Source organism: Leuciscus leuciscus, assembly GCF_965113295.1.
Source record: "Leuciscus leuciscus genome assembly, chromosome: 4".
NCBI classification, from domain to species: Eukaryota; Metazoa; Chordata; class Actinopteri; order Cypriniformes; family Leuciscidae; genus Leuciscus; species Leuciscus leuciscus.
Window position 1 is genome coordinate 44575938 of NC_138728.1, and position 26193 is coordinate 44602130.

The 26193-nt window shown below is 37.6% G+C and overlaps 1 protein-coding gene across 1 annotated transcript; it reads right to left on the minus strand.

Annotated features, from left to right (window-relative positions):
- Window positions 1-11: 11 nt before the first annotated feature.
- LOC309496032 (uncharacterized protein) lies at window positions 12-20258 on the minus strand. The gene is made up of 10 exons (XM_082165949.1): window positions 20178-20258; window positions 20006-20087; window positions 18280-18502; window positions 10418-10668; window positions 4938-10318; window positions 4664-4829; window positions 2600-2811; window positions 1290-1562; window positions 1042-1148; window positions 12-319 (listed from the first exon to the last, which is right to left on the minus strand). Exons 2-10 carry the CDS (start codon window positions 20072-20074, stop codon window positions 102-104), a joined length of 6900 nt encoding a protein of 2299 aa, XP_082022075.1. The 5' UTR covers window positions 20075-20087; window positions 20178-20258; the 3' UTR covers window positions 12-101.
- Between the last annotated feature and the right edge of the window lie 5935 nt (window positions 20259-26193).

Sequence of the window (26193 nt, forward strand, 5' to 3'; positions counted from 1 at the left end):
TTTTTTGCCGTAAATGCGATTTTAGGGGTAGAGATCAATCATTTGCTACTTTCCATAGCCATCACCAACATCTTCATCATGAGGTGTTGAAGAGAACACATTCATTTTTTGTTGAATCCCTGCAGAAGTTTTCCATACTCCTCAGTGTTGGTGTCCTCGTGTCGATCCTGATTCACCCACTCATCCAGACGCTCGCGCTGCGTCTGATCCAGGATTCCCACACGGCTGTACTCCGACACCAGGTTTCGGTATCCTGCTTTATAGTAGCCTCGGATGCTTTCATCTGACAAAACGCAGCTCTGAGACAGAACGCTGTCACCTGGAATTACACACAAGAATATTATCAAGTGCAGCAACACGACAGCTCTGTTAATGTTGTAATATAAAATAAAATAGTAATTGAATTATCCCTTGAAGACCTCCTTAAAATCCTTCAAAGCAATGACATTTAAAATGTATGTTTTTTTCTTAGAGATTAATAACAATTTTACAATGGTCTATGGTCAGCTCTCATTATATAAATAAAACATTTTAGCTGGCTGTTTTCATTTGTCATTATTTACAGTAAAAGATGTATGTACAATGGCGACAAACCAAACATATGCTTTGGAATAGTTTCATATTCACAAAGAACAATCAAAACAACATCTCATTGCCATTATGAAAAACATTAGTTATTTACTTAATTACACTTTATTTTCTGTGTTGTATACATTGTCTTGTCCGTTGTGTACCGCCAGTTTGTCTTCCTCTAATCTGTGTGCTACATGTTGTTGAGTGTGTTCACTGCTGTCTGTGACTTCTGTAATGTTGCACCAAGTCTTTAGAGACTTTTATATCGTTCTACTGTATCGTTGTAAATGGCTCAAATGACAATAAAACTCTTTCATCTTTCTTATCTAATTGGTCAAAGATTACATTTTCACCATAAAAGCTCCTGCATTATCATGTCTACCGTAAACACCCTGAAACATCACAGTATCTGCTGGAGGGTAGATTATACACATGTTTTACAGGATTAACACCTCAAGAGTTTCTTACCTAGAGCTTCTCTGAGCTTTTGTGAAGTAAACGGGTGATGAAGAATCATGGAGTGTTTCAGCAGAAGCTCCACGTCTCCACTAATCATTGAGTCTGCTAGAAGTTTCCTGTAAAAAACAAATGTTAAAAGCAGATTTAACCTTTTGTGATGCTATACCTAAAATATTCAGTGTTAAATATTGCTACAGATTCCTGTAGTGTTCATTGGAATTCTGGATGAGGATTTGGTCCGTAACTGTGAACGTTACCTGGCCATCTGTGAGCGGCTGCTTGGGCCCGTAGTTAAAGCTCGTCTGTGATCGTGTCCCAGAACCTCCATGGCAATCAAGTTCTGTCCATTATTGTCAGTCTTTATGCTGCTGATCAGTTTATGAAGCTCAGGGTTTTTATTTTTAAACTCGCTCTCTGAGTTTGGGTTTTCTATGAACGTCAGAGCTAGTCTGATGGAGTCCTTGGGTGGAATATGGCTCGTGTTCAGTGTCCCTGTGTTGTTCTTACTGGACCTCTGAGCACTTTGAACACTGTCCAGAGAGAATGAGAATTACTGACAATTTGATAGAATGAAATTAGCATGAAATCTGCTCATTTAAACTAGTAAGCTGATTTAGAGCTCAGGTGAGGATATGATCTTCCTCTAGATTCTGTTGCTGTGTGGAATCAAATAAATGGACAAATGACACTCCTGATTATGAATACTATTTTTCAATACCTAAATTATATATATATACTGTATATTTAGTGTATCAGGTGAATCTTCTCTATTTCCATTGTGGATCTCCAGACACAGTCCTATTGTGTTGTGAATAAATAACAGCTTCAGCGATCAGAAACTTTATGTCATCATTCTGGTATCTTTCTCTGTCTCCCTCTTCTGGTCACACACACACATAACCTCAGCTCTCCTTTCCTCATCCTCAGCTGTTTCTAGTTACTACTTGTCATCACGCTAATTCCTTCACACCTGTTCTCTGTTTTCTCTAATTGTGTTTGCTACTTCTAGCTTCCCTTTTTCCCTGCTTCTTTGCCAGATTATTTCGTATTCAACTCATGCAAGAGGCTTCACTTTACCTGCTGTCCGAGTCCTGTCCGAGTCCTGTCCGAGTCCGAGTCCTGTCCGAGTCCTGTCCGAGTCCTGTCCGAGTCCTGTCCGAGTCCTGTCCGAGTCCTGTCCGAGTCTACTCTAATGCAAGACCGATCATTCGTCCAGCCAGGCACAGGTCTATTCCTATCTGTTCGATTGTAACCTTTTGTTCTGCACTCTGTCCAGCCTGCCGGTTGCTGACGAACACCCAGAGCATTCTCCTCTCCAACTGCTTGCCGCTATTTCTCATAAGAGATCAGAGGACAGCGCCCGCTGGATTCCCTTCTCTGACTGCTTGCCGTTGCCTACTCGGAACGAGACTTTCTGTTTCATGTTTTTGAGCTACAGCCTTGATGGCGACATTTCTGTTATTTTTCTAAGAAGAAGCATATTTCTGTTATACTGACTTTTCTCTATATTAAAGAGACTGTTCCTCTACTTCGCTTTTGGGTCTTATCTTTCCACATCACACTTTACCTGTTATATTCACCAACAAATCCAAGATGGTACATTTTGATGAGGATACGTTCATCACTTCTGATGAATTTAACACTCTGTAAGTATTTCTGCAGTGCGATGTCTGTCTCCTTTCTAATTCCTCCAGTTATGTTGTATATCCCGGTGTTTTTTTGACAGAAGTCGTATTCTCTCTGGAGAAGGGGTTTGTACAATTCAAGGTTTGTCTGGATCTAATGAGAAATTAAGAGTGTGAGATTAAACACAATCCTGATCATCTCTCATAACATGTGCAGGTGATTGAGTAATGCTGTACACTGATTGGTCAGGAATGGGATTTTCATCCATCTTTTTTCCTGTACTACACAGATTTTACATACAATTTTTACATACAATTTTACATAAAATCACATCTCAGTAAACTCATGCAAACCTGTCATAAATAAATAAAACTGTCCTGAGAATTTATGTAAATTGTTCTTTAAGTTTAAAGCGATACTATTTTGTTGGGTTTTTCTTTTTGTATAGTAATTTTAGTCAACAAAATGTTTAGTCTTTTTAAAGTTATAATAAACCATTAATACGAACACTTTCTATTATTTTCTCTTCTCTTCTGTTATATATCTATTTTTATTTATTTTTTATTACATATACTGCGTTAGACTGAACTGGGAAGGGTCACAGCACTTGTCCTATTGTTAGTTTGATTGTTTCTATTGCTCTCCTTATTTGTAAGTCGCTTTGGATAAAAGTGTCTGTTAAATGATTCAATGTAAATGTAAATATTCTGCCAACACTAATTTGTTCATTGTAGTGATCTGTTTTGAAATGTGTTGTTTTTACTGCATTATAAAGCGCAGTCCATGAAAAAGTCAAACACAATTTTGACATTTACAGCTCTGTTTGAATTTGTTCTAAACAGCCTTATATTGGCTTTTGATTAGTACATTTGGTTATGTGAGTGTGATTTAAAAAATTTGTATTGATAGTATTTCTTTTTTATATAATCTGCATATTGCACGGTTGTCTGCTACTCACGAAAATGAGCTGTGATACGTCCACTCCACAACATCTATGGTTATAGATTCACTTAGCGGTCAATTGCAGAAATAAAGTGGTAAAAAAATAAAAAATAAAAATGCATTCTGGGTAAGTACCATCTGTATATTTCACAGTTATGGAAGGAGTCTCCAGCTCCAACAGTCAGATGTAAAGCTGTAAGTTTTCCAACATCTTTAGGACAGAGACATTTACACTGCGTTTTTTCAGTAACATGACAAGTTCTGTGTTTTTTATTATTATTTATTAACAAATTATTTTTAAAAGATGCTGGTGAGTGAACAACTGTTTATAGCGGTTATAATGTAAGTGGCTATAGGAAATCGTTTAAAAGGTGTGGTTATTTTTTTATAAATAAAAATGATAAATGTTGGTATACTGCTTGTGGTGTTAGAAGTATAAAACACTTGTGGATGTGCTGTTAAAAAACTTTTTCCCTTTGGCATGAATAAAGTGATCTGTTGGTTGGTTGGTTGGTCAGTCTGTCTGAGAAACAGCGAATGATTTCAGTACATCAGTCAATCTGAGAGCGAAAATCTGGCTTTTACACTTAGGATGTGCACACTTAGGCCCTCAATTACAAAACAAACATACGAGCGAAAGGTCATTTCCATAGTTTTTAATGTTTGTAAATGTTTTGTTTTATTAACCAGTATTTAATATTCATATAAATTAATTTAACTGTTTGCAATTATGAGGATAACAGGTGTTTTTGGAGTAAGATCAAAAGATTTATCTTTTCATGATTACTTCCTCTCATGTCGTAAACCCTAGGTTCAAGGCTTTTAAAACGTGAATTTTTAGGGGCGTGATTTTCAAATGACAATTGTTTTGAGACGCCACATTTATCAACATATGATAATTTATACGATGGGATTGGCAACACACGAATGTTTCATGAATCACACATGAACCCTGTCGTACGACGATTTCTGCACTTGGATCTGCACTCGATTCTACGTTAGATTGATGAATGAGGCCCATTGTCCCATGAAGAAATCAGAGCCATGAATTAAGTATACTCACCTCATTTTTCACTTTCTTACGTAGCACCAATGCGTCCTCCATCTTGCTGCCAGTTGCTTGTGCTACAGCATGATAAAGAGCACTCTGATGATCCGAGTTAACGCTGATTATCTTGCCATCATCCTGCACAATGTCAAAATGGCCGCTGTATAGCTGTGCATCAGCTCTGTTTTTAAAATTAAAAGTAACCACATTCAGTACACAAAGTTCATAAACATGAACTGAAATGTATTTCTATACGAGGGCTTTATACTGCTCTAGTAATTAGTCTTACTGTGATGTATGTGGGGCTCTTGCAGATTTAGTTAATCTCAGTTTTATATCGCCAGCTGATTTGGTGGTTCCCGTGTAACGTTCCTCAGTGAGCTGTTTCCCATTTTCATCAACGACAGTGAGTTTAATTCCTTTTCCATCGAGCAGGTTACTTTTTGTGAGCACGTATACATCAAGGGCTGTAACAGGCTGATCAGTTTTGCACATATCTTCTGTATACTGCATTAGTTTTGTTTTGTCCTCAACTGACAGCTGTTCCACTTCCTTGTGGCTCGCAGATTTCTTGTTGTGTTTTCCTCTCTGGTCATCAAAGAAACGCTGAGTCTTATGTCTGCGCATGACCTTGTCTAGCGCCTGTCCTGTGGCACTATTCAACTCACTCTTAAATGTGCTGGTCATTAAAGAAGTCATGTGTGTAGAACAGGAACTGATGAATTCCTCAGAAATTTTCTGAGCGATAATCTGTAGAAGTTCTCCTTTAAGGCGTTGTACATCTTGTAATCTGTGTCGTCCATCTTGGTCATACTTTGTCATTTCTTTTTCAAGCTCACTGATGCTCTCCAGTAATTCAGGAACAAATTTCTGGTCTATAATCTCCTTTGTTGGTATGGCTCCCAATATTTGACAGAGAGTTGTTGAGTACTCAGCTACTTTCAGAGCCAGCTTTGCTGTTTCTAGCACACCTGACAGTTTTGCCTTTTTCATAATCTCTGTTGCTCCTTCACACACCTCAGAAAGTTTGCTGATTACTTCTCGTGCTGTGGTACAGTCCAGTATGAGGTGAGGAATTATCTCTTCGCAGAGCATGCCAACTGATTTTTCTATTTGCTTCTCATAATTCTGGTCAATCTTGAAATTCTCTTTTTTCAAGGCAGCTTTCGGAATGCCTGAGCTGATGAATTCGACAAGAGCCTGATCCAGTTTACGGCTCTGCTTCACCGATGAAGTAACGACATTCTCAAAACTTCTTTGCAAAATGTTCTTAAAGACTTCCTTAAGTGCTTCATCGATTGCGAAGTTCATGACTGTAAGCACAGTCTTTTTCCCGATTTCCTTAGCTGCATATATAGCAGCAACTTTTAAGTTTTGTCTAACCACTGTTGAAGTTGTCATGTTTTTCAGTGTAGACTTACCAAGGGATGATAAACCAGACTTAACACTTCCTTTGAATGAGGTAAACATTGCCTTTCCTGATTTAATGAATTCAGATGCAACAGAAGAGAAAGACTTTGTACCATTGAGGAGACTTTTTGTCACTTTAAACACTGCAGTAACTGCTTTCTTGATAACGCTAAAGCCAGCCGTTAACAAAGCAAGCCCAATGCTGATACTCTTAGATATTGCCCATGACACCCAATCAAATGTGCCCTTTATCATCCCCTCTATTCCACTGAACATGTCAGAAACTCCTTCTGAAATCAGGCCCATTCCAAACTGGCTGGCTGTTCCAAATGACAGCGCACAAATAAGAATCCCAGCGAGAACCTGCACCACCCCGAGTATGAAACAAATCAAAGCATCGATGCAAAACTTGGGCTTCTTTTTCACCTCAAAAACAACACCGAGGCCATAGTCGTATAATGATCTCAGCTCATTAGTGATGATGAAGTTCTTTTCTTCAGACAGAGTGTAGACTGAACAGTCTTCTGTTATGGCGTCACTGTTGTTTTTCTCCAGCTCTTTAAGTTTATCCGATGCATTATCAATGTACGTCTTCCAAGACTTAAAGATGTTCATTCTGGCCTCCATTTGGCTCTGAAAGTTGTTGTTGTCTGTACTCTGATCTTTGTTACCAGTGACTGATAAGTTACATGAGACCATTGTGTTTGAGACTTCTGAGACGTAGACGTCAATTGATTTCTTTGCATCTTCCAGCAGTTTCATAGCGTCTGCTTTATAGTTATCCTTACCGAGGTTGATGGTGATGTATGCTTGGTTATAGAGTGCCACAGCCTTGTAGTGTGGGTCAAAGTTAGCAACTTTTTTCCAATAGGATTCAGCTCCAAAGGCATTTTTGGATTTGTCGCGGCAGTGTAGATCAGTTCGTACAATTGCTTGTTTGACGTGATCATAGAAATTATCACAATTTCCTCGCAGCAGCTTTCCACTTGTTTCGTTTATTGCCCTAATAAGATCTGCTTCAAGTTTTCTGAAGTCATCATGCCTATTGATGTGATCTTCGTGAAGGGTCAACCACAAGGCCCAAGATTCTTTCAAAGCGTTGATGGCTGGCTGATAATCAAACTTAGGCTGATGATGTTTAAAGCAATCAGGAATATCTTTGAGCTCCATTCCCATGGGGTCCAGTTTTTCTTGCTGTGTGTAATGCCCATCAAATTTTTTCAACAATGTACAAAATGTGGAAAACAGATTTTCCTTTAGGTTTATTTCAACCAGCTCATCAGTTTCCATGTCATGGATTCGTTTGATTTCATAATCCTCTCTTAGCTGGCGCATGATTTCCACAGACTGACCTTGGTAAGCTGGTGCGAGATGATCACAGTTCACAACCATCTGGACCATCCCAGGATTGCCTTTTCGAGATGTACGACCAAATATTTGTTTCTCCACTCTTCGGTTGGGTGGAAAGTGAGTAAGAAGAACGAAAAGACCACCACACTTATTCACACTTTCATCAACCTTGATGTCTGTACCCCGTCCTCCGAGATTTGTAGCAATGATTATTCTGCCTGCACAGAATTTCTCTCTTTCAATGTTGTGCTTCTCACTGATTGTGTACAGAGTAATCTGTTCTGCCTTAAATCTGCCACCATCTTGTATTTTCTCATGTAGTTCATCTGCTGTTTTAACATCTTCACAAATTACCAAGACAACTTGTCCTCTCTCTGCTACTTTCCATGAAGTTTCACAAATGGTCTGGATCCATTGGTGATTCCCACCTTTCACCTGGACGACTGGAAGCTCCACCACCCTTTTATGGCGATGTGCAGGTACAGTGTAGCTCTTTGCTTTATAATGTCTTGCCAGAAAGTCCTGATCTGCCTTACCTCCTAATGTACCAGAAACACCAAATATACCACTCCCACTGAGATACCTTTGAAAATAATGGAAATTTGACATGTAGTTTGTCACATTGGATATTGGAGAAATCGCAAGTTGGTGCTTGAACTCCAAAAATTGTTGCAGACCATTACCCCACTTCTTGTTTTTCTCCAGCACACCACTCGCTTTGAAGTCCACTGGAATTATTGCATTATACTCGCCTTTGTCATGACTGTCAGCAACTCTTTCAGCGGCCGGTGAGGTGTCGATCATGTATTCCCGGCCCCGTGACATCTCAACAGCCTTTAGTGCATTCTCAACAAAAACTGGTAACTGATTCTCAACGTAGCTTTTCAAAAAAACAGGGATGACAATGAAGTTGTTGGATTCTTTGGCTGTTTGGAGGTTATCTGAGTACTTGATATATGACTTTATTGTGCTTACAGTTGCATCAATGAGGGATTTCTCAGACATGATTTCACATGCCAGTCCTCCTTCCAGCAGTAGCATTTCAACATTAAGGTCACCTCGTTTTTCCTGAGCTTCAAAACATTTTGCTTTCTTGTTCTCTAATGAATAGCACTTAAACACTGCACTTTTCTCCAAGACCTCCTCAAATATACTCAGAAGATCATACTGTTGTGAAACTCCAAGTTTCTTCATGACTCCAGATAATGCTTTAGACATTCCATCCTCTTTCACATCATCTTCAATTCCTTCCTTGCGCTCAGCTTGACGTATCATTTCAATATCCTCCTGAGTGTAAAATCCCAAAGTCATTCCGGGTAGCAAGATCTCATTTGCTGAAAAGCTGTCTGTTTCCTGTCCCATAACGGCTGCTGTTACAGCTTTATGAAAGTACTGTATCCTTGTCGCCCATTTTATCTCCCCTGTTTCAAGCATTTCAATTGGTTGACAAGTAGATATCATGGCCCATATGTTGGAAAGAACTTGCTCCACATGCCTAAATCCACTAGATTCATGGGACAAGAATGTTACTTGAACTCCATTATCCAAGGTCATGTAGTCCACTTCATCCACAATTACGAGCTCAAACTGTCTTGTACCGCGAGTAGTCCTCTTCTCAAATTCCTGTTTAAGTATGTCTGCTGCAAAGGCTCCCACTGTGCCATATACTATTTGTTGCCTGTAAGCATCTTTAAGATGTTCCTCTTGTTTCTCTGGTGAATGGTCACTTGAGTAACGTGGAGGTACTACAGATGAGGTGACACCAAACATTTCAAAAAACTTTTTCCACTCTTCTTGATCTCGTCTGGCTAGAACTGGAGAGCTTGTCACAATGTCCACTTTTGTTCCACGGATGGCCAGAATTGTTGCAAACATGGCTAAGATACAGGACTTGCCCTCACCTGTGCCAATCTCTAGAAGACATCCTTTATCTTCTGTCAGCTGTGCCAGGAGGAGCAAAAGCAATGATGCTAGTTGTGTACATCTTGGAAAATAGCCTTGAATCTTCATGTTGTCTTTTGTGGTGATTGTTGAACAGTCTTGCACTGCTATTGACATTCCAATTAATACGTCTTTCAGAATGTTAATATCTGGGTTTGTAAGATTAAGAGAAGTTATTTTCCTTTTCAAATCTGCGATTTTTTCTTTGTTAAGGTCCACCAATTGATACTTTGGTAGTTCTGACTCTACGTATCTAAGCACATCTTTCAACAGAACCAAGACTTTCTCTGGGCAGTTTGCTTCACGAAGTTCCTTCACAATTGTGTCAGCGTCTTTTTCTTTGTCGTTTTTTATTTGTTCTTGAAGAAACATTAAAGGGTTTTCATTCGTAAGAGCAGAGAGAACGTGGATGCAGTCCAGGTGGTAGGTTTGCGCTGTGTGGAGAACTGAATCGAGTTGATCACATTTGATACCTGGACTTTTGCAAATGAAGAGCATTATTTCTGTTGGTGTCCAGATTCTGTTGAACAACATTTGACCCAAAATGTCCCTACTTTGTGGTGAAAGCTCTGAGATTATGTCAAGTACATTTAATAAAATGTGTTCTGCCAAAGTTGCATTTGTGGAATTAAGCTGCTCCACCAAACCCAAGAGAAAGTCATACTTCTCCCAGCCAAGCGGCTGATCTTCATCATCTTTGGCATCTTCAGTGCTACTGTGCAGAATGAACTGTAGAGATGCCTCAAGAACTGTAAGCTTCTCTGTAAGAGACAGCTCATTATATCGTATGGCATGATCAAATGTAAACTGAGTCCATACTGAAAGGTTCTTTTCTCTACAATACTGAACTGCAAGCTCATTCTGGAGCCTATTAATCCTGTCCCAAATCTGGTCATCTTGTATCTCTTTATCTTCTGTGATCTGGTACTTTAACAACATGTCTTTGAATTTTTCTTCAACATCAGTAACCTAGATAAATGTGCAAAACAAAAATGGGTCTCAGGAAAAAGTGATATTTTATCACATACTATATATACAGTTATGTTGCTCAATCCAAATTAGTCATACCTCGTCCCTCTCGATCGCAGCAGCGTCATCTTCTATTTGCTGATGGAGAACTTGTGTGCGTTCATGATGTTGCTCATGACCTCTGAAGCTCTGTTTTTCACGAAGCCGCTCAGTTGCTCGAGAAAGCTTGAGTCTGGATGATTCACTCTCTCTTTCCAGCTCCTGTTGAATCCTCTGCTCACGTTCCAAACGTTCCAGACGTCTTCTCTCCTCCTCTCGCTGTCTTTGTTTTTCATCTTCTTCAATTTTTCCTGTTTAAAGATATCATCAGACACCACAAGATTAGAAACAACCTACAGATTACACTTTATCGGTTTATGGGTTACTCAATTTGAAATAATTACCCGCTATCTTTCCGCACTAGCCACAAGCAGCTGTACATTAGAGATGCCTCTATTGTTTGTATTAACCGCACAATTGAGACTGTATTGGATGGGGCTTTATCTTTTTATTTCATTATCTTTTTATCTCTACTACTATCATGTAGCAAATTAGCTCTATGAAATATTAATAATCAATAATAACTGGTTATTATTGATTATGAATATTTGGATCAGTTAATATAGTTAACTTGATGTTGTAAATTAATATTACAATCAATTAACCTGTTTGTCCCGTGAACACTCAGGATTAATTGTTTATTAAAGGTGGGGTATGTAATTCTCTTTTTTGGCCATTTTTTCAAAATCACCATCTCTGAGATGTGCCACGCATTACGTCATCACGTTGGAAAGGTCACGCATCACGTCATCTATCAAAGTTATTTGTCTGTGTACTCCATTTCAAAAAGGTAGGGAAGGGCGAAAAATGTCATCTCATTTTCTCCTCCAACTTCAAAATCGTCCGACATCTTTGTTTTAATTTATTATTATTATCTCAGAGATGGTACACGATGAGCATTTGTGGTTAAAAAGTGTATATATATATATATATATATATATATATATATATATATAATTATTATTATTATTCTTTTCTTTTCTTTTTATTATTATAATTTTTTTGAAAATGACAGATCGTTTTGCTAGATAAGACCCTTATTTCTCGACTGGGATCGTGTAGAGACTTTGAAGCTGCATTGAGACGGACATTTGAACCTTCTTTGAACATTGGTATAGTTGGTTGCAATTGAAGTTCATTCTGTGTAGAAAAATCCAGGAATGTTTTCCTCAAAAACCCTAATTTATTTTCGACTGAAGAAAGAAAGACATGGATATCTTGGATAACATCGGGGTGAGTAAATTATCAGCAAAACATTTTTTGAAAGTGAACTAATCCTTTAAGTCTCTTTGCTGGTGTATAAATATATATATATATATATATATATATATATATATATATATATATATATATATCCACAGGCGTATAAATATATATGCACATATTAATGTCTGACGAGCTGTAATACTAAAGCTTAACAAAAAGGGGAGTTTATTTGCTTTGCTGGTATTGTTTTTTTTTTTTTTTTTTTTTTGTCACTTGCTTTAAGGGTTTAAGGGTTAAATATTCATATTTAACATGTTACAAAGTAAAATTCTAGCTTCCGGCCAAACACTGTCTACTTGCGCGTTGGAAGTAGTGTAGTGCATTATGGCGTAATTAGCGTAGCGTAAATATCAGCAGTACGTCGCATTACTCGCATAAGTTGTGCTTTACACTTAAGTGGAATCCGTATGATTGTTTGGATGGAAGCTAGTTAGTTTACTTTATAAAGTTTAAAATATTAATATTTTTCTTACACAAACGCATAGCTTCAGAAGGTCTTTATTAACCCCCCAGAGCCGTGTGGAGCACTTTTATGATGGATAGATGCACTTTTATGGACTTCAAAACAGAAACAGCCATTCTCTGCTATTATAAAGCTTGGAACAGCCAGGACATTTTTTATATAACTCCAATTTTATTCGTCTGAAAGAAGAATGTCATATACACCTAGGATGACTTGAGGGTGAGTAAATCATGGGCTAATTTTCATTACCGGTCATCCATGAATATGATTTCTGCCCGAGTCCCGTCGTATTCTCCACCGGCTGTAGAGAAGACAACAACTCCCATGATTACGCGAAATCAAGGTGTCATCAAGCTACGCCTTTGTTTTGACTAAACGACCTCTAGTGGCGAAAAATTACATAGTGTGCCTTTAAGTAAGCTACCATTGTTCACAGAGTATAAAATGAACACCTGCCAACCCGCACTAATTTGTGGTATTGCACAGTGGCGGCGACCTGTTTGTCATGAAAAGTTAACCAGTTTACACACGCCTGCAGACATTTACATTTAAAAACATTTTGAAGTTATGAGCGCGAGCACAGGTGAAGACTTTAAAAAACTTTGCACGTTCACTTTATTTCAACTGTGTCTAATAATCCATATGTAGCTGTTTACATTATTATTAAACAGGACATGCAATAATTTTCGGGCTAATATGCTAACAAATAATGCTTTTCTCTTCTGTGTTTGCTGCACAGATATGTAATTATTCATTAATGAAATCATCTATCTAAATATTAACATGTTATTGTATTTTTATTATATATATATATACACACACACACACACACACACACACACAAAGTAACTAGTAACTGCTACTTAAGTAGTTTTTTCATTGGATACTTTTTTACTCTTAGTCAAGTACCTATTAATATTATTACATTTACTTTTACTTTGAGTAAATATTTCTATAAGTACTTGTTCTTTTACTTGAGTAAATTTTTGGATACTCTACCCACCTCTGCAGTTAAGTGAATCGCCTTTCTAATCTAATGTGCTGCTACATTGTAAAAAGCACACACGTACAGACAGTAGCTCGCACATCACATGCAGACTGCAAGGGCTCAAAATCCATTTATCCTTTGCTGAAACTTCATCATCATGGAAAATGCGGCTCATGATTGCTTAGCAACGGCAGACACCACGAGAACATTTAGTTTGTCGTTTTAATTTGTTCTGCAAACTAGGTGTATGCGAGTAAAATGCAGCAGGAACATATTTTTGTGTATGCATTTGTAAATTATATTGCAAACAAATCATGATGATATTCAGGGTGATACTGTAATGGGAAATCCATGTTGAAAACAGTAGTCTAAATTTTTTGGGGGATTCTTTGATGAATTGAAAGTATATTAAAAAAAACAGCATTAATCTGAAATAGAAAGCTTTTGAAACATTAACATGTCTTTACTGTCACTTTTGACACATTTAATGCATTCTTGCTGAATACAGTTTCATTTCTTTGAAACAAATGATTACTAATCCCAAACTTTAGAAAGGTAGTGTAAAATGCCTCAACCTGTTAAACCTGACGTTAAAATTCTTTTTAGGATTGTATTGTGCATTGATAGGTTAAGCAAAACAAATGTGTTTATGTCTGAGAACCTTTTATACACACACTTAACTGCAGACACTGAAATGTACAGTACAAATATTTTGAATGTCCCTTATAAAGAACCACGATTGTCCCTTATTTTCCTTTTTCTGAAGTTGGCAACCCTAGTCCAGACAGTAGTACAACCCTAGTACAACCCTAGTACAGACAGTAGCTCGCACACATGCAGACGCAGATCACACAGTAACATTCAGGAGTGCAAAAACATACTGCCAACGCTGTCCTGTGATTTATCAATAAAGTTGGTTAAAAAACGGAAATATATAAATGTCTTTGTTTTTGAAGTAACTAAAACCTACAGCTTCACGATTAGTAGAGACACTGCACAGACAGTTAGGATTAATTCACACGTAATTACTAATGCATTCATATAAATGTAATCTTAGGGTAGTTTACACAACAACAATGTTCTAAAAACCAAAAAAAAAAAAATTATTTGCGTTTACCACATACAGACGACAACATTGTCAAAACGATCCCCATTCACACAGATCAACAAAAAAGCTGCAAGGCCACTACTTGGTGAAATCACTTTGTAAAGGAAAAACTTCACACCTATGGACTGAACACGTAATACGCATGATGTCACCATTTTCACACATTCACATTTTTGTACTTTACAAGGAGACAATGGTATCGTTTTCAAAAAATAGCAAGTTTGCGTTTTCAGGCCCAACAAACACAATTGTTGAGTAAATGAACTGCCAAAAATAAACGGTGCCGTGTAAACGGCCCCTTACTATGCTACATTATCTGTATCTGATTTGGAACAAGTAGAAATCTGTAAGAAATACAACGACCCATAGACAAAATAACTGATAAAATAGGAGCAATAACCTTTTGGGCAGCGTTCGCCACAGCTGTGCACAATGCAACCTGAATTTGAGTCTCGGGTTTCGAGTCTTCTCAAGCCAACATCATTACCTGCTTTTCCACCGTCGGGCCGAACGGTTCTAGGAACGCTAAGAAACGGTTCCATTCCAATTTCCAGTTGAGCCTGGTACAGCATGGCACAATTACAAACTCTTCTCGGCCCACAATTCTAATTAGAGTTCGCTAACCGTGCCGGTATGTTTTGTTGCCTGGTTTCCAGTTTCTCTGCAGCTGGCTAAACACATTATTTGAGAGATGTAAACACAAATTAATAATAAAATTCATGAGTTCACACTTACATATAATCAGGTATTTGGCGGGCTGTCCCAGGGGAGGAGAATTTGGCCCTAACATAGAGTGGCAGTTGAATGGAGATAAGTATAGTCCCTCAAACAATAGGCCACTCGCAGCGTCAGAAGGGGGTTCAATACTCATGGCATTGGCAGGCCTCGCCAGTAGTCAAAATGAGTGGTTAGAGTGGGCTTTCTTTTTATGTCGGACCGACTGGGCCTGGTGTAGCTTTTGTAGGCATCTGATGACCATCGTCCGAGAGCTGGGATCTGCTGCAGGAGAGGCCTTTTTGGGCTACTGTGCTTTTCTGCTCCAATGCAGAAAGAGTGACTGGAAAAAAAAATCCGCAGGGGACGCCAGATTGTAGGAGAACATATTTGAGGTGTTTTTGGAACCCAAAATGTGTAATGGGTTGATTGGACTCGTCTATGAATACAGTTGAAAGGAGATTTAGCCTCGACTTCCTGCTTAGTTATTTTTATTTACTGGTATTTAATATACATATCAATTAATGTAATTGTTTGCAATTATGAGGTAAACAGGTGTTTTTGGAGTAAGACCAATTTCTCTTTCATGAGATTACTTCCTCTTCTTGGCCGGGTTACGTAAACTCTAGGGGCGTGATATTCAATAGACGATAGTTTTCAGCCGCCACAATTATCAACGTACGTTCATTTGTACAATGGGATTGACAGCATACGAATGTTTCATGAATCACACATGAACCCTGTCGTAAGATTATTGCTGCGCTCGATTCTTTGTTATATTGATAAATGAGGCCCAGAAGGTCTGCTTACAATAGGTCTGTCTTAAAACAGTTTAAAAGTTTTCGTTAAAAATTTTTTTTTTTTTAAGGACAAAATGAAATACTATAATAATAGTTTCAGTTATTAATTTTTTTCATTAGGTCTAGTCTAGTTAGTATCAAATTCAATGTGATTTTCGTTGATTGAGATCTGGCAGCAACAGCACACTTTTCCTCTTGGCCAAGCGATTCGAGAACAGCTTTCCCTGCACACGAAATCCCCACATGCCAGCAAACCAATCAAAACGCTGGACAATGATGACGATACATAGCAACAGAGCATAGGCACCAAAGCTGCTGGTGCAACGGATCCAAAAACTCACGGTTTTTGAGCCATGGATTGGATAATATTTTGGATAAGCCCCAGACAGCAACATAATGAGCAACATAGTGTCTGGCCCACATCTGGTACGTGGGGGGTTAAATGTAACTTTGCTTTTCATTTATTACTTAAAGGGATAGTTCACTTTGAAATAAAATTTTGGTATGTTTTAGCTTACCTCAAGGGCATCCAAGATGTAGGTGTCTTTTTTTCCACAGTAGTTTCAATTTTGATATTTTTAGGTCAAACCGTTCTTGTCTGTCAGTCATATAATGCAGGTCGATGGTCACCACCTCAAAGAGCATGCACAGAGTCCAAATTAAAACAATTCCCCATCGTCCAAATTAAACAATTCCCCATCGTAAGTACACATTGATGGCCTAAGACACGAAACGAGTGTCTAGATATATACACTAGATTTCGCCTTGGCTACGGTTTCGTTCCAATCACTGCAGTAGCTAAGTCGACATCTAGTGTATATATCTATACCCGCCCGCGCTCTCAGATCACTTGGACGTGGCTGTGTACAAGAGGTAACAACGATATAAATACTGTTTGTTTTCTCACACAAACCGCTCGTTTCGTGTCTTAGGCCATCAATGTGTACTTACGATGGGGAATTGTTTAATTTGGACGATGGGGAATTGTTTTAATTTGGACTTCTCTGTGCATGCTCTTTGAGGTAGTGACCATAGACCTGCATTATATGACTGACAGACAAGAACGGTTTGACCTAAAAATATAAAAATTGAAACTACTGCGGAAAAAAAGACACCTAGATCTTGGATGCCCTTGAGGTAAGCTAAAACATACCAAAATTTTATTTCAAAGTGAACTATGCCTTTTAAGGGAATGTGAGATGGCGCTCTGATTGGTTTATTTCACGTTACGCCCAAACCACACCTATGAGTAATGAAGCTACTTCAGACCAACCCATTTTAGATTTGCGTCCCACAAAGTTACTTGCGTTTCGCGCTTGATACTTGCGTTTCAGATCGTTAAAATAGGGCCCTACATATCATAGTGATGATATAAAGTGTGAATTGATGGAACTTTTTCTAAATCGTTTACATAGATAGGCCTATTTGTGGGGTAAGCAAATTGATTTTAGTGGGCAGGAATTATTGGAACGTTGGAGTGGAAAAACAAACACTGATGAATGATACACCACAAAAATCTTCAGCTTTTAGTTTTATTGTAGCCTACATAAAAAAAAATTATAATAAAAAAGGGGTAAATAGTGTCAAATGAATCTAAATTAATTCTAATTTAAAATTTTAGATACACTTTCTAATGAATAAACTTATAGAAACAAATAAACTTTACATAAAATGACTTAAAAAGCATTGGACTCCCTGCAACAAAAATAATAATAATAATAATAATAATAATTCAAAAGAGTTTGAAATTCAGTTTATGCTGTGGAATCAAAACTGATATTGAGAATTGTGAAACCATGATATTGTTACTGTGAAGTAAAATTTTGATTTTGGTCATATCGCCCATCCATATTCTTTGCTAGATAGCAGAAAAGGTTCCCACAGTTTTACATACAGTATGAATTTTTTAATAGTGTTCACCACAAGTAATAGGTAACCAGAAATAAGTATATAAATGGCTGCTATTTTGCATAAGTTTTAAAGAAAGGAAGAAAGACAGAGAGGGCAGAGATGAGGTTAGGAATGTAAAGTCAGTAGGCCTGTGTAGTTTCTTCATTCACTGTGACCTATCCCTGCACTGGATGGCCAATTTCACATGTATTTTGTGTATTTTCAAAATACAAAATACTGTATTTGTATTTAAATACATTTTTTCACACAGTATTTTGTATTTGTATTTTAAATACATTTCCATGTATTTATGCCCATCTCTGCCTGCACCTCAACCCCACTGAACACCATTGGGATGAACAGGAACACTGACTGCACCCCAGGCCTCCTCACCAAACATCCATCCCTGACCTCACTAATGCTCTTGTAGTTGAATAAACACAAATCCCCACAGCCACGCTTTAAAATCAACTGGAAAGCCTTTCCAGAAGAGTGGAGCTTTATTATAACAGCAAAGGAGAAGTAAATCTTGAATGGGACGTTCAACAAGCACATATGGGTGTGATGGTTGGGGGTGCACATACTTTTGTCTGTATAGTGTAGTGCAGAACTGAAATACTTGCAGAAACTTACCATAGTTGGGACAGTAATGAGTGCCACCCTCAGAGGTACAGTGCATCTGAATCTTGGAACGGTCGAAGGTTTCCCTTAAGATGAAGGAGGTGTCGCCTTTATGGGTGTTAAACTCGTACTTAAAACTGTTCCACGTGTGACGATCATATCTGACGTAGATGTAGCGATGGATTAACTTTTTCTCCTCATAGATTGCTCTACTGCCAGGATTGACACGAGTAAACTGGGGAACAGAATTATACATCAGTTTCCATCAGAAAAGCAGTCAATTAAATGAAACGTAATAAACAGACTGACATTGTAAGATAGTATGTCATACTTTCAGTTATTATCTGGCTAATCAGAAGACATGTTAAAGGGGTCATATAATACCATTTTTGTACAAGTTAATATGATTCTTTAGGGTCTAAATGAACAGTTTGTAATTAGTATTCTCATTAGTATTGTAAGAAAACACTAATTTTACCTGGTCAAAAACAGCTCTGTTTTCAGCACGCCGTTTAAGTGCATGTGTCTTTAAATGATAATGAGTTTTGCTCACCCCGCCTCTCTGTTCTGTGGGGCGTTTTGACACAACACACTTGGAGTGTTGCCTTAACAACAGTTGAGGGTATATTTTGGAGAAAGAATGGCAGCGGGAGTCTCTGAGGACACATCTGTGCAACCGTATCAATTTGAACCGGAGTCGGACCCGGAACAAGATGACGGCCCCGAAGAAGCTCGAACAGGACGTTTCTGAATGGTTGGTTAACGTAATGTCACTTTGATCTATCTTTGTTTGTACTGGCAGGGTAGAGTAGTGAGATACGAACGCTATGTGTTTACTGATGTATTTAGTTCATTGACAGATTGATGTTACAGCTGAAGCCCAATTTATACTTCTGCGTCGAACTTACGCCGTAGCTACGTCGTAGGCTGTGTGTAGCGCGCGTACCCTTCGGCGTACCCTGATGTGCACCTCTCCAAAAATGTAACAACGTGTCAACTCTACGCGGACGCAAGCGCTGTGATTGGTCTTCTAGGACCGCTCCCTCGGGTTTCACATGCTCCCTCTGCGCGCCTGAACGAGGACAACGACGCAGAAGTATAAATGAAAACCAACGCGTTGCCTACAGCGTAGAGGCTCCGGCGTAGGTCTGATGCAGAAGTATAAATCAGCCTTAATGGTCATGAAAAACTTTTTACTTTAGCTTTATACTGACCCTCGTTTATAAAGCAGTCTGGTGAGAAATGATTCGCTTAAACATGAAAGCATTGACGTTGATCGTGGGGAATATTCCCTTCGAAAACAAAACTCAGCCACTGCATCTTCAGCGGTTCGGATTTAGGAACATCAAAATTATGCTGTGTTCGTTATTACACCCAAGAACAGAACACCACAATCGCTTAGATGCCATTCTGCTCCAGCGTATCAACAATGGCGGACTATGATGACAGCTCGCTCAGTCTGTGTTGAAACGCTGCTGTCAATTAACAATCGTGGGAGGGGCGTCCGACGGCTCGATTTGAGACGAGGGAATACATATAAGGAGATCCACTGGATGGATTTGTATCATTATACGATGTGGTTGTGTAAAGGCACTGCCAACACACATTTCAGTACAATCAACTAGTGTATGTACCATTATATGACCCCTTTAACTAGGGGGAAAAAATAACTATGAAACAGAATTTAGAATATATAATTGCATAAATGATCTGGTGTAGTGAATGCAAAAGTTCTCACCCCTCTGTCCTGGGTGGCATAGTGCCAGGTATAAGGAGTCTCATTGACGACTGTAACCTTGGCCCCCATTATTCAGGATATTCTGTTACAGGAAAACGGTAAACATTGGTTAGTATTTAAAAAACTGGAAATGCATTAATTATAATTAAATTTAAATAAAGAAAAAAAATACCTGATATCATTCCTGTGCAGAGAAGTGGATGTCTGTGAGAAAAGTGAAGCAGCTCATGAAGTCTGATGCTCTTTATAAACCGTCCATCAGAGTGTGAGGAGGAGGGGGCTGAGTTTAGGACTAATGGTTAATAAGTTGCCAGTCATGTTATTTAACTTCATTTCTTATCAGTTATTGTCTTAACAAGAACCCAGGAGTTATATATTATATCTGGCAACTTAAATTATGTGTTTTGTACTTTGTACCTAATTCTTTCCCCTCCAACGTTATTTTTATTTTTTTTAGCATGATGATGATTTTTCATTTTTCAGTTTCATAGCCCCCAGAGTATTTTGTTGTATGAATATCTGAACATGCAATAAATAAAAAGAAAGAACACAGCCTCTACTGTTAAACAACAACAAAAAACAACCCCGTTTAATTCTAGCCTCGTGCATTTTTTTATCAACACTTGAATGTGGGAAAGTTTCATTAAAAAACGCAACATTTTGAACAAAAAGCTGAGAAAATAAAGAAGAACAAGAAACAAGAGCACATTATCATGAGGATGTCACTAATATTTGAAAAATGATCTCACATAAACATGCCCTAAACACACTGTTGTATCTTTCCAGTGAAAATAAAAAAGAGTCTCTGAGAGAAAATCAAAGGGAAAGTTCAGCGTTTTCAGAAAAACTATATTAAAATGAATGTTTTGTAATAAGCTGTCTTTGTCCTTCCCCACTGATGAATGTGCTCTTCAGAAAGTTCAGCCATGCATGTAAAGTTCTCACATCTCTTTGATCTGCACTTCAGTTTTTTTTCTTTTGAGCAGTGTTTTATCCCGGTCTTGTTTTTAACATTAAAGTTTGGTATCAGGAAATATTTAAAATATATTTTCACATATTAAAACCAATGTGAACTTCATCCTGAGATAAGCCATTCACTCCGATAAAAACATATCAGGTTTCTAAGGAAGCTGTAAAGTAACTCATTACTGTTTTCTGCAGAAGTGTGATAATTTATTAGCTACATTCATATTTTTATTGTACCATACCGAAGTCCAGTAGACAATATTGGAAACGACAAAGTAGTGGTAGATAGAAGATAAATATAGATAAAATTCAAAAACAAAAAATTACTCAAATTAAACAGTAAGTCGCTTACAGATTCTCACAGTCACACTTGTACACACAACTCTGATGTCTTCACTTTCAGGTCAAGAAGCTGTCAATCAAACAGCCAATGAGAATCACCCACATGGTGAATAAAAACTCAGGAAGTGCAAGAGTAGAAAAGGGTTACTAAAGCATGCAGTGTATTTAAAAAAAGTCAAACATTTTCAAACAGTTTTTATTCATTTTCAATTTACATTTTATATAATTTTATTTGTATTACTTTCTTGAAAAGTTAGATTCAATTTTATTGGTGAAAAAAAAAAAAAAGTCAAGACAAGTATGAAGTATTTTAACAAAGGTAAAGCTAAACATTTTTTTTAACCAATGAAATGTCACATATACACATGCATCAAAAAAATAATATAAAAATAAAAACAATGGACAATGATTTCAGAACAGAGTCAATGTCCTGTACAGGAAACAGAATATATTAGTTCACCTCCCAAGTCTTCTGGTCCAAGTTGTTCTTTCTTTCATCACATGACAGCCACATAGGGCTTTTGAAGGGGTGGATTTACCCTTACGGAACAAAAATGTATGGGAATATACTGCAAAATATAATGTGATATATTACATAATATATTTCCATATATGGGAAACTTGTGCTTATATTTTTCAATATACGGCAATATATGCATTGACCATGTATGGCTATATATTGATACATATAAAATATTTATAAATGAAGAAATAAATAGCTTTACATGTAATTTTCACAAAGTTTTATCCTTCATTGTGCCCATATATTGCACATACATGTTCCCATATAAATGTGAATGTGTAGTTCACACGCACACACACACACACACACACACACACACACACACACACACACACACACACACACACACACACACACACACACATATATATATATATATATATATATATATACACATATACACACACATTCACAGAATGAATAATAACAGATGTCTAGTCCCCAGCATGCTTTGCTTCTGACTGTTAAAGGAGAGTAAATGTTAAAATTAAGTGTTATTTGATGTGTTTTGCTTAATAATAATATAGGGAGATCTGTTTGTCACGTTTTGGTTTTGTTCATGTCATGTTTCTGTGTCTTGTCATGTGATTCCCTGTTAGTCATGTGATCCTGCCATGTGTTCCCTTGTCTGATGTGTCATGTCATTGGTTCATTGTTCACAGGTGTCCCTTGTCTTGTCATTAGTCTGGTGTGTATTTAAACCTCATGTTTACCATGTGTCTTGGTCAAGTATTGTTTCCTGTGACCATTGTTGTTTGAGTCCATGTTCATGTTCATGTTCTCGGTTTTTTGCCACGCCACGCTAGGGATGGGCAAATGAAGCCTCATGAAGCAAGGAGGCTTTCCCTGAATGTTTCGGGAAAAGATTCGAAGCATCAAGAGTGTCGAAAACAGCGCCATCTTGTGGCAGGTCAAATTTATAGCAGCCATGTTTATGTGCAGCTGAGTGCGCAGCGTCGTTGTTTTATCCATTAAGCACAAATAAAAGCCTGACAACGCTGAATGTTTAGTTTTCTGATAATACAATTAACATATTAAAGTGTGGCAATAAAATAAATGTAACAATTACATTAATACTAATTATAAAAATTCCCCCAGAGTTGCTTGATGCAAGTAAAAGTTGGTCTAATTATTTTATGGTTTCTATGGTGTTTATATGGTAGAATATATGATCATGTAACATAGGCTATAGGCTTATTTATAATAAATAAAATTTGTAAATGGACTTAAACTTCCAAAAACCCGTAGAGTAGTGGTCTGGGTTCAAACATTCCGACATGCAAAGTGAAGCATTCACGTGACTGGAAAAAAGTGAGGCTTCGTTTTTCATTGATCACGTGTTTCTCTGAAAAAAATACGCGCTCCGACACGGAGCTTCATGAGAAATTGCGCTGCGTACTCGATACGCGCTTTGAAGCTTCAGTGTCAAATGTAACTTCACTACGCCACGCCTTTGTTTTATGTTTAATCTTATGTTTTGTTTCTGGAATGTTAAAGGGCTGAATTCTCCTTAAAGCATAATACGATTCTTAATCAGGGTTTGACATTAAACCGGCGTGTGGTAAATTTGTCATTCACCTGTCCGAGTAAAAAAGTTCTTGCCCAGAAAGAAAAAAATGACACTTCCATTGAGGTGTAAATATAATTATTTATCTTAGTTATATACATTTTTAGCGCATATATGCACGTTTCTCTTTATTTGTCTTCACGGGAATCTTTATTATCTTGGCTTATTTAAGAACGATATGGAGGGGGATCGGCACCAGACAGCCCTGTGAGGGCCATGAGCGCAAAGTCTCAAAAAAGTCACTTCATTTACAAGCAAAATATTAAAATACCTGAACATAAACTGTGTAAATAGCAGTATTGAGTCAAGCAATAATTTGTATGTAAAAAAATAAAATAAAATAAAAAACAAGCCTACTATAATAAGATAAGAAAACATTCTGCTAATTCTGTTTAATGGCTGGTAATAAATATTTTTGTCCTGAATAATGATTACACCTGGAACTCACTGGAAAAACATTGACTACAACAGCAGCCAAGATCATGAATAGTGCCATTGCAACACTGATTTCTGATTTATCTTGACTGATGAAGGGTTGCATTAGGATTTTAACCAGAACTGATAAGAAATGTATATATTCTTGAGAAATCACACCTGGTTAACTGTAAAAAGTGTGTGAGACAAAGGCTTCTCCTTTCCTAGGTGTCTCATATATCATCACGTGTCCAAGACAAATACGCGTGACGCCAAAAGCGCCCTTTCGCCTCTTTATCGTGCCGCGTCCGGAAGCTCATTGCTTTCATTGAGAAACCTTTGGCATCATATTCTGGGGTATGACTATTGTGTAGATGTTTTTTGAGCACATAACCCGACCCCTGAACATAACCATTTCTCAATATGAAACACATACATTTATTCAAAAATAACAAACATTTTTGAGTCTTCTGAGGCCAAACGATTGCTTTAAGGAACAACCCCAAAACAGATCACATTCATAAATCGCCACCTGATGAAGCGTAACGTCACTTTCATCATTTAAAAAGCCATTGGCTCTTGTGGCCGATTGCCACATGCTAACATTCGGATTGAGGCCGTGTTCATGGAGTGGAAAGATTTTCACTCTGTTCCTCTCACAATATTATCATATCGCTAAGTGGAAGCTGTCCTGAGACCAATATCTTTATGATGACCCTGGGACAACATCTGCCTCAGCCAATCAACCTTGATGATGTCATCACCGTGTGCCCCCCGTCGAGTCCGAAAAAACAAAACAAAAAAAACACACCTCTGCCCAAGCGCACAACTTACAAGGTAAGACCAACGACTTTTTACATTCTCCTATTAATTAACATCAGTCTTCTACTACGGCTGATGATGTTAAAATTCATTGTTTTTAGAATAGCATTTGTCCACCATCGGAGTACTGACGTTAACAGTAACATTAGCTTGCACTGGCGAGTTAATTGGCAGTTGCCAGCCAAAATTGATCAGCATCGCTGACGTTCTGGCTCATAAAATATAAATAAAATTAAAAATTAAAATACTGTTTAGATATTTTTATTTTTTATAGTGTGCCTAGTTAAAAAAAAATAAAAAAAATTAACCCTGGCCTTTTGCGAGCTCATTTTCTGCCGGTGCGACAGTTTGTTAGCGCTCGCACTGGTGCCACAGAAAAGTTTCCTAAAATCTCTTTAAGTACGTTAGAATTTGCATGTCTAACTGACCATTCAGCTTGGTCAGACAGTACAGCGCGATTCTCCAGGGATAAACGTTTGAATTAGCTTATTTATTCTGTTACATGATGTTGTCCTCAGACCATCATATGAATGTTAACTTGTACGTAACATCTTGGTTTTCCTCCAATGTTTAAAAAAATTGCTTACAAAATGCATTGCATTGCTTTCATGAGATTATCATGGATTTTTAGGTCTGTACATTATTGATGTCTTTGGCCTAATTTTTGGTGTCTTTGCTTTTTAGGTTTTGTACAACAAATATGGATGAATTTATAAAGACATCTGTATACAAAGAGGAGAGATTTAAAGGAAACAAAAAAGAGACAGATATAACAGTCCATGTTTTAGATGCTTGTGAATTTATTCAAGAAAGGCCTACTACCATAAACACATCCAAAGATGCCAACATCAAGAGTGTGAATTCTGCAAGTCTGCAAAATCAGAAAAATGGATATTTCTTGTTTACATGCACACCCCGAAGTCGAAGGGCCAAAGGATGTAAGGCCTATGTTTCCTTTAAAGGGGTCATATAATGCCATTTTTGTACAAGTTATTATGATTCTTTAGGGTTTAAATGAAAAGTTTGTAATATACTTTAATTAAAAATTCTCATTAGTATTGTAAGAAAACACTAATTTTACCTGGTCAAACACAGCTCTGTTTTCAGCACGCCATTTAAGTGCATGTGTCTTTAAATGATAATGAGCTTTGCTCACCCCACCCCTCTGTTCTGTGCGTACACCGTTTGTAACACATTAACCATAACATGTTGTTCATTATAAACTTGGGATTATGAATTATATTGAGAACGTTGTACATAGAAAACATGTACCCTGAGTGTAAACCTTAGCCGAATTCATCGTGAAGCGTGCAAGCGATTTGCAAAGATTAATATAAAGATTAATATAAAGGTTAATAAAACGTTACACTCATTTCTTATGGAGGTGCAGCAGGAACACGAATAGTTGGTACTGATCATATCATTATATGATGGTTGTGTACAGGCACTGCCAACACACATTTCAGTACAATCAACTTGTAAAAGTGCACGTACCATTATATGACCCCTTTAAAAAGAGGACAGACTGGCTCAACAAGCTTGTTATAGTTGAAA

Excerpts from the sequence above, each read along its gene's own strand:
- LOC309496032 (XM_082165949.1), bottom strand. The coding sequence starts at position 20,074 with ATGGGGGCCAAGGTTACAGTCGTCAATGAGACTCCTTATACCTGGCAC. Across the intron at positions 18,503-20,005 it reads ATGCCACCCAGGACAGAGGG|TTTACTCGTGTCAATCCTGG; the intron begins GTGAGAACTTTT and ends TCTGTTCCCCAG. Across the intron at positions 10,319-10,417 it reads CTGCGATCGAGAGGGACGAG|GTTACTGATGTTGAAGAAAA; the intron begins GTATGACTAATT and ends ACATTTATCTAG.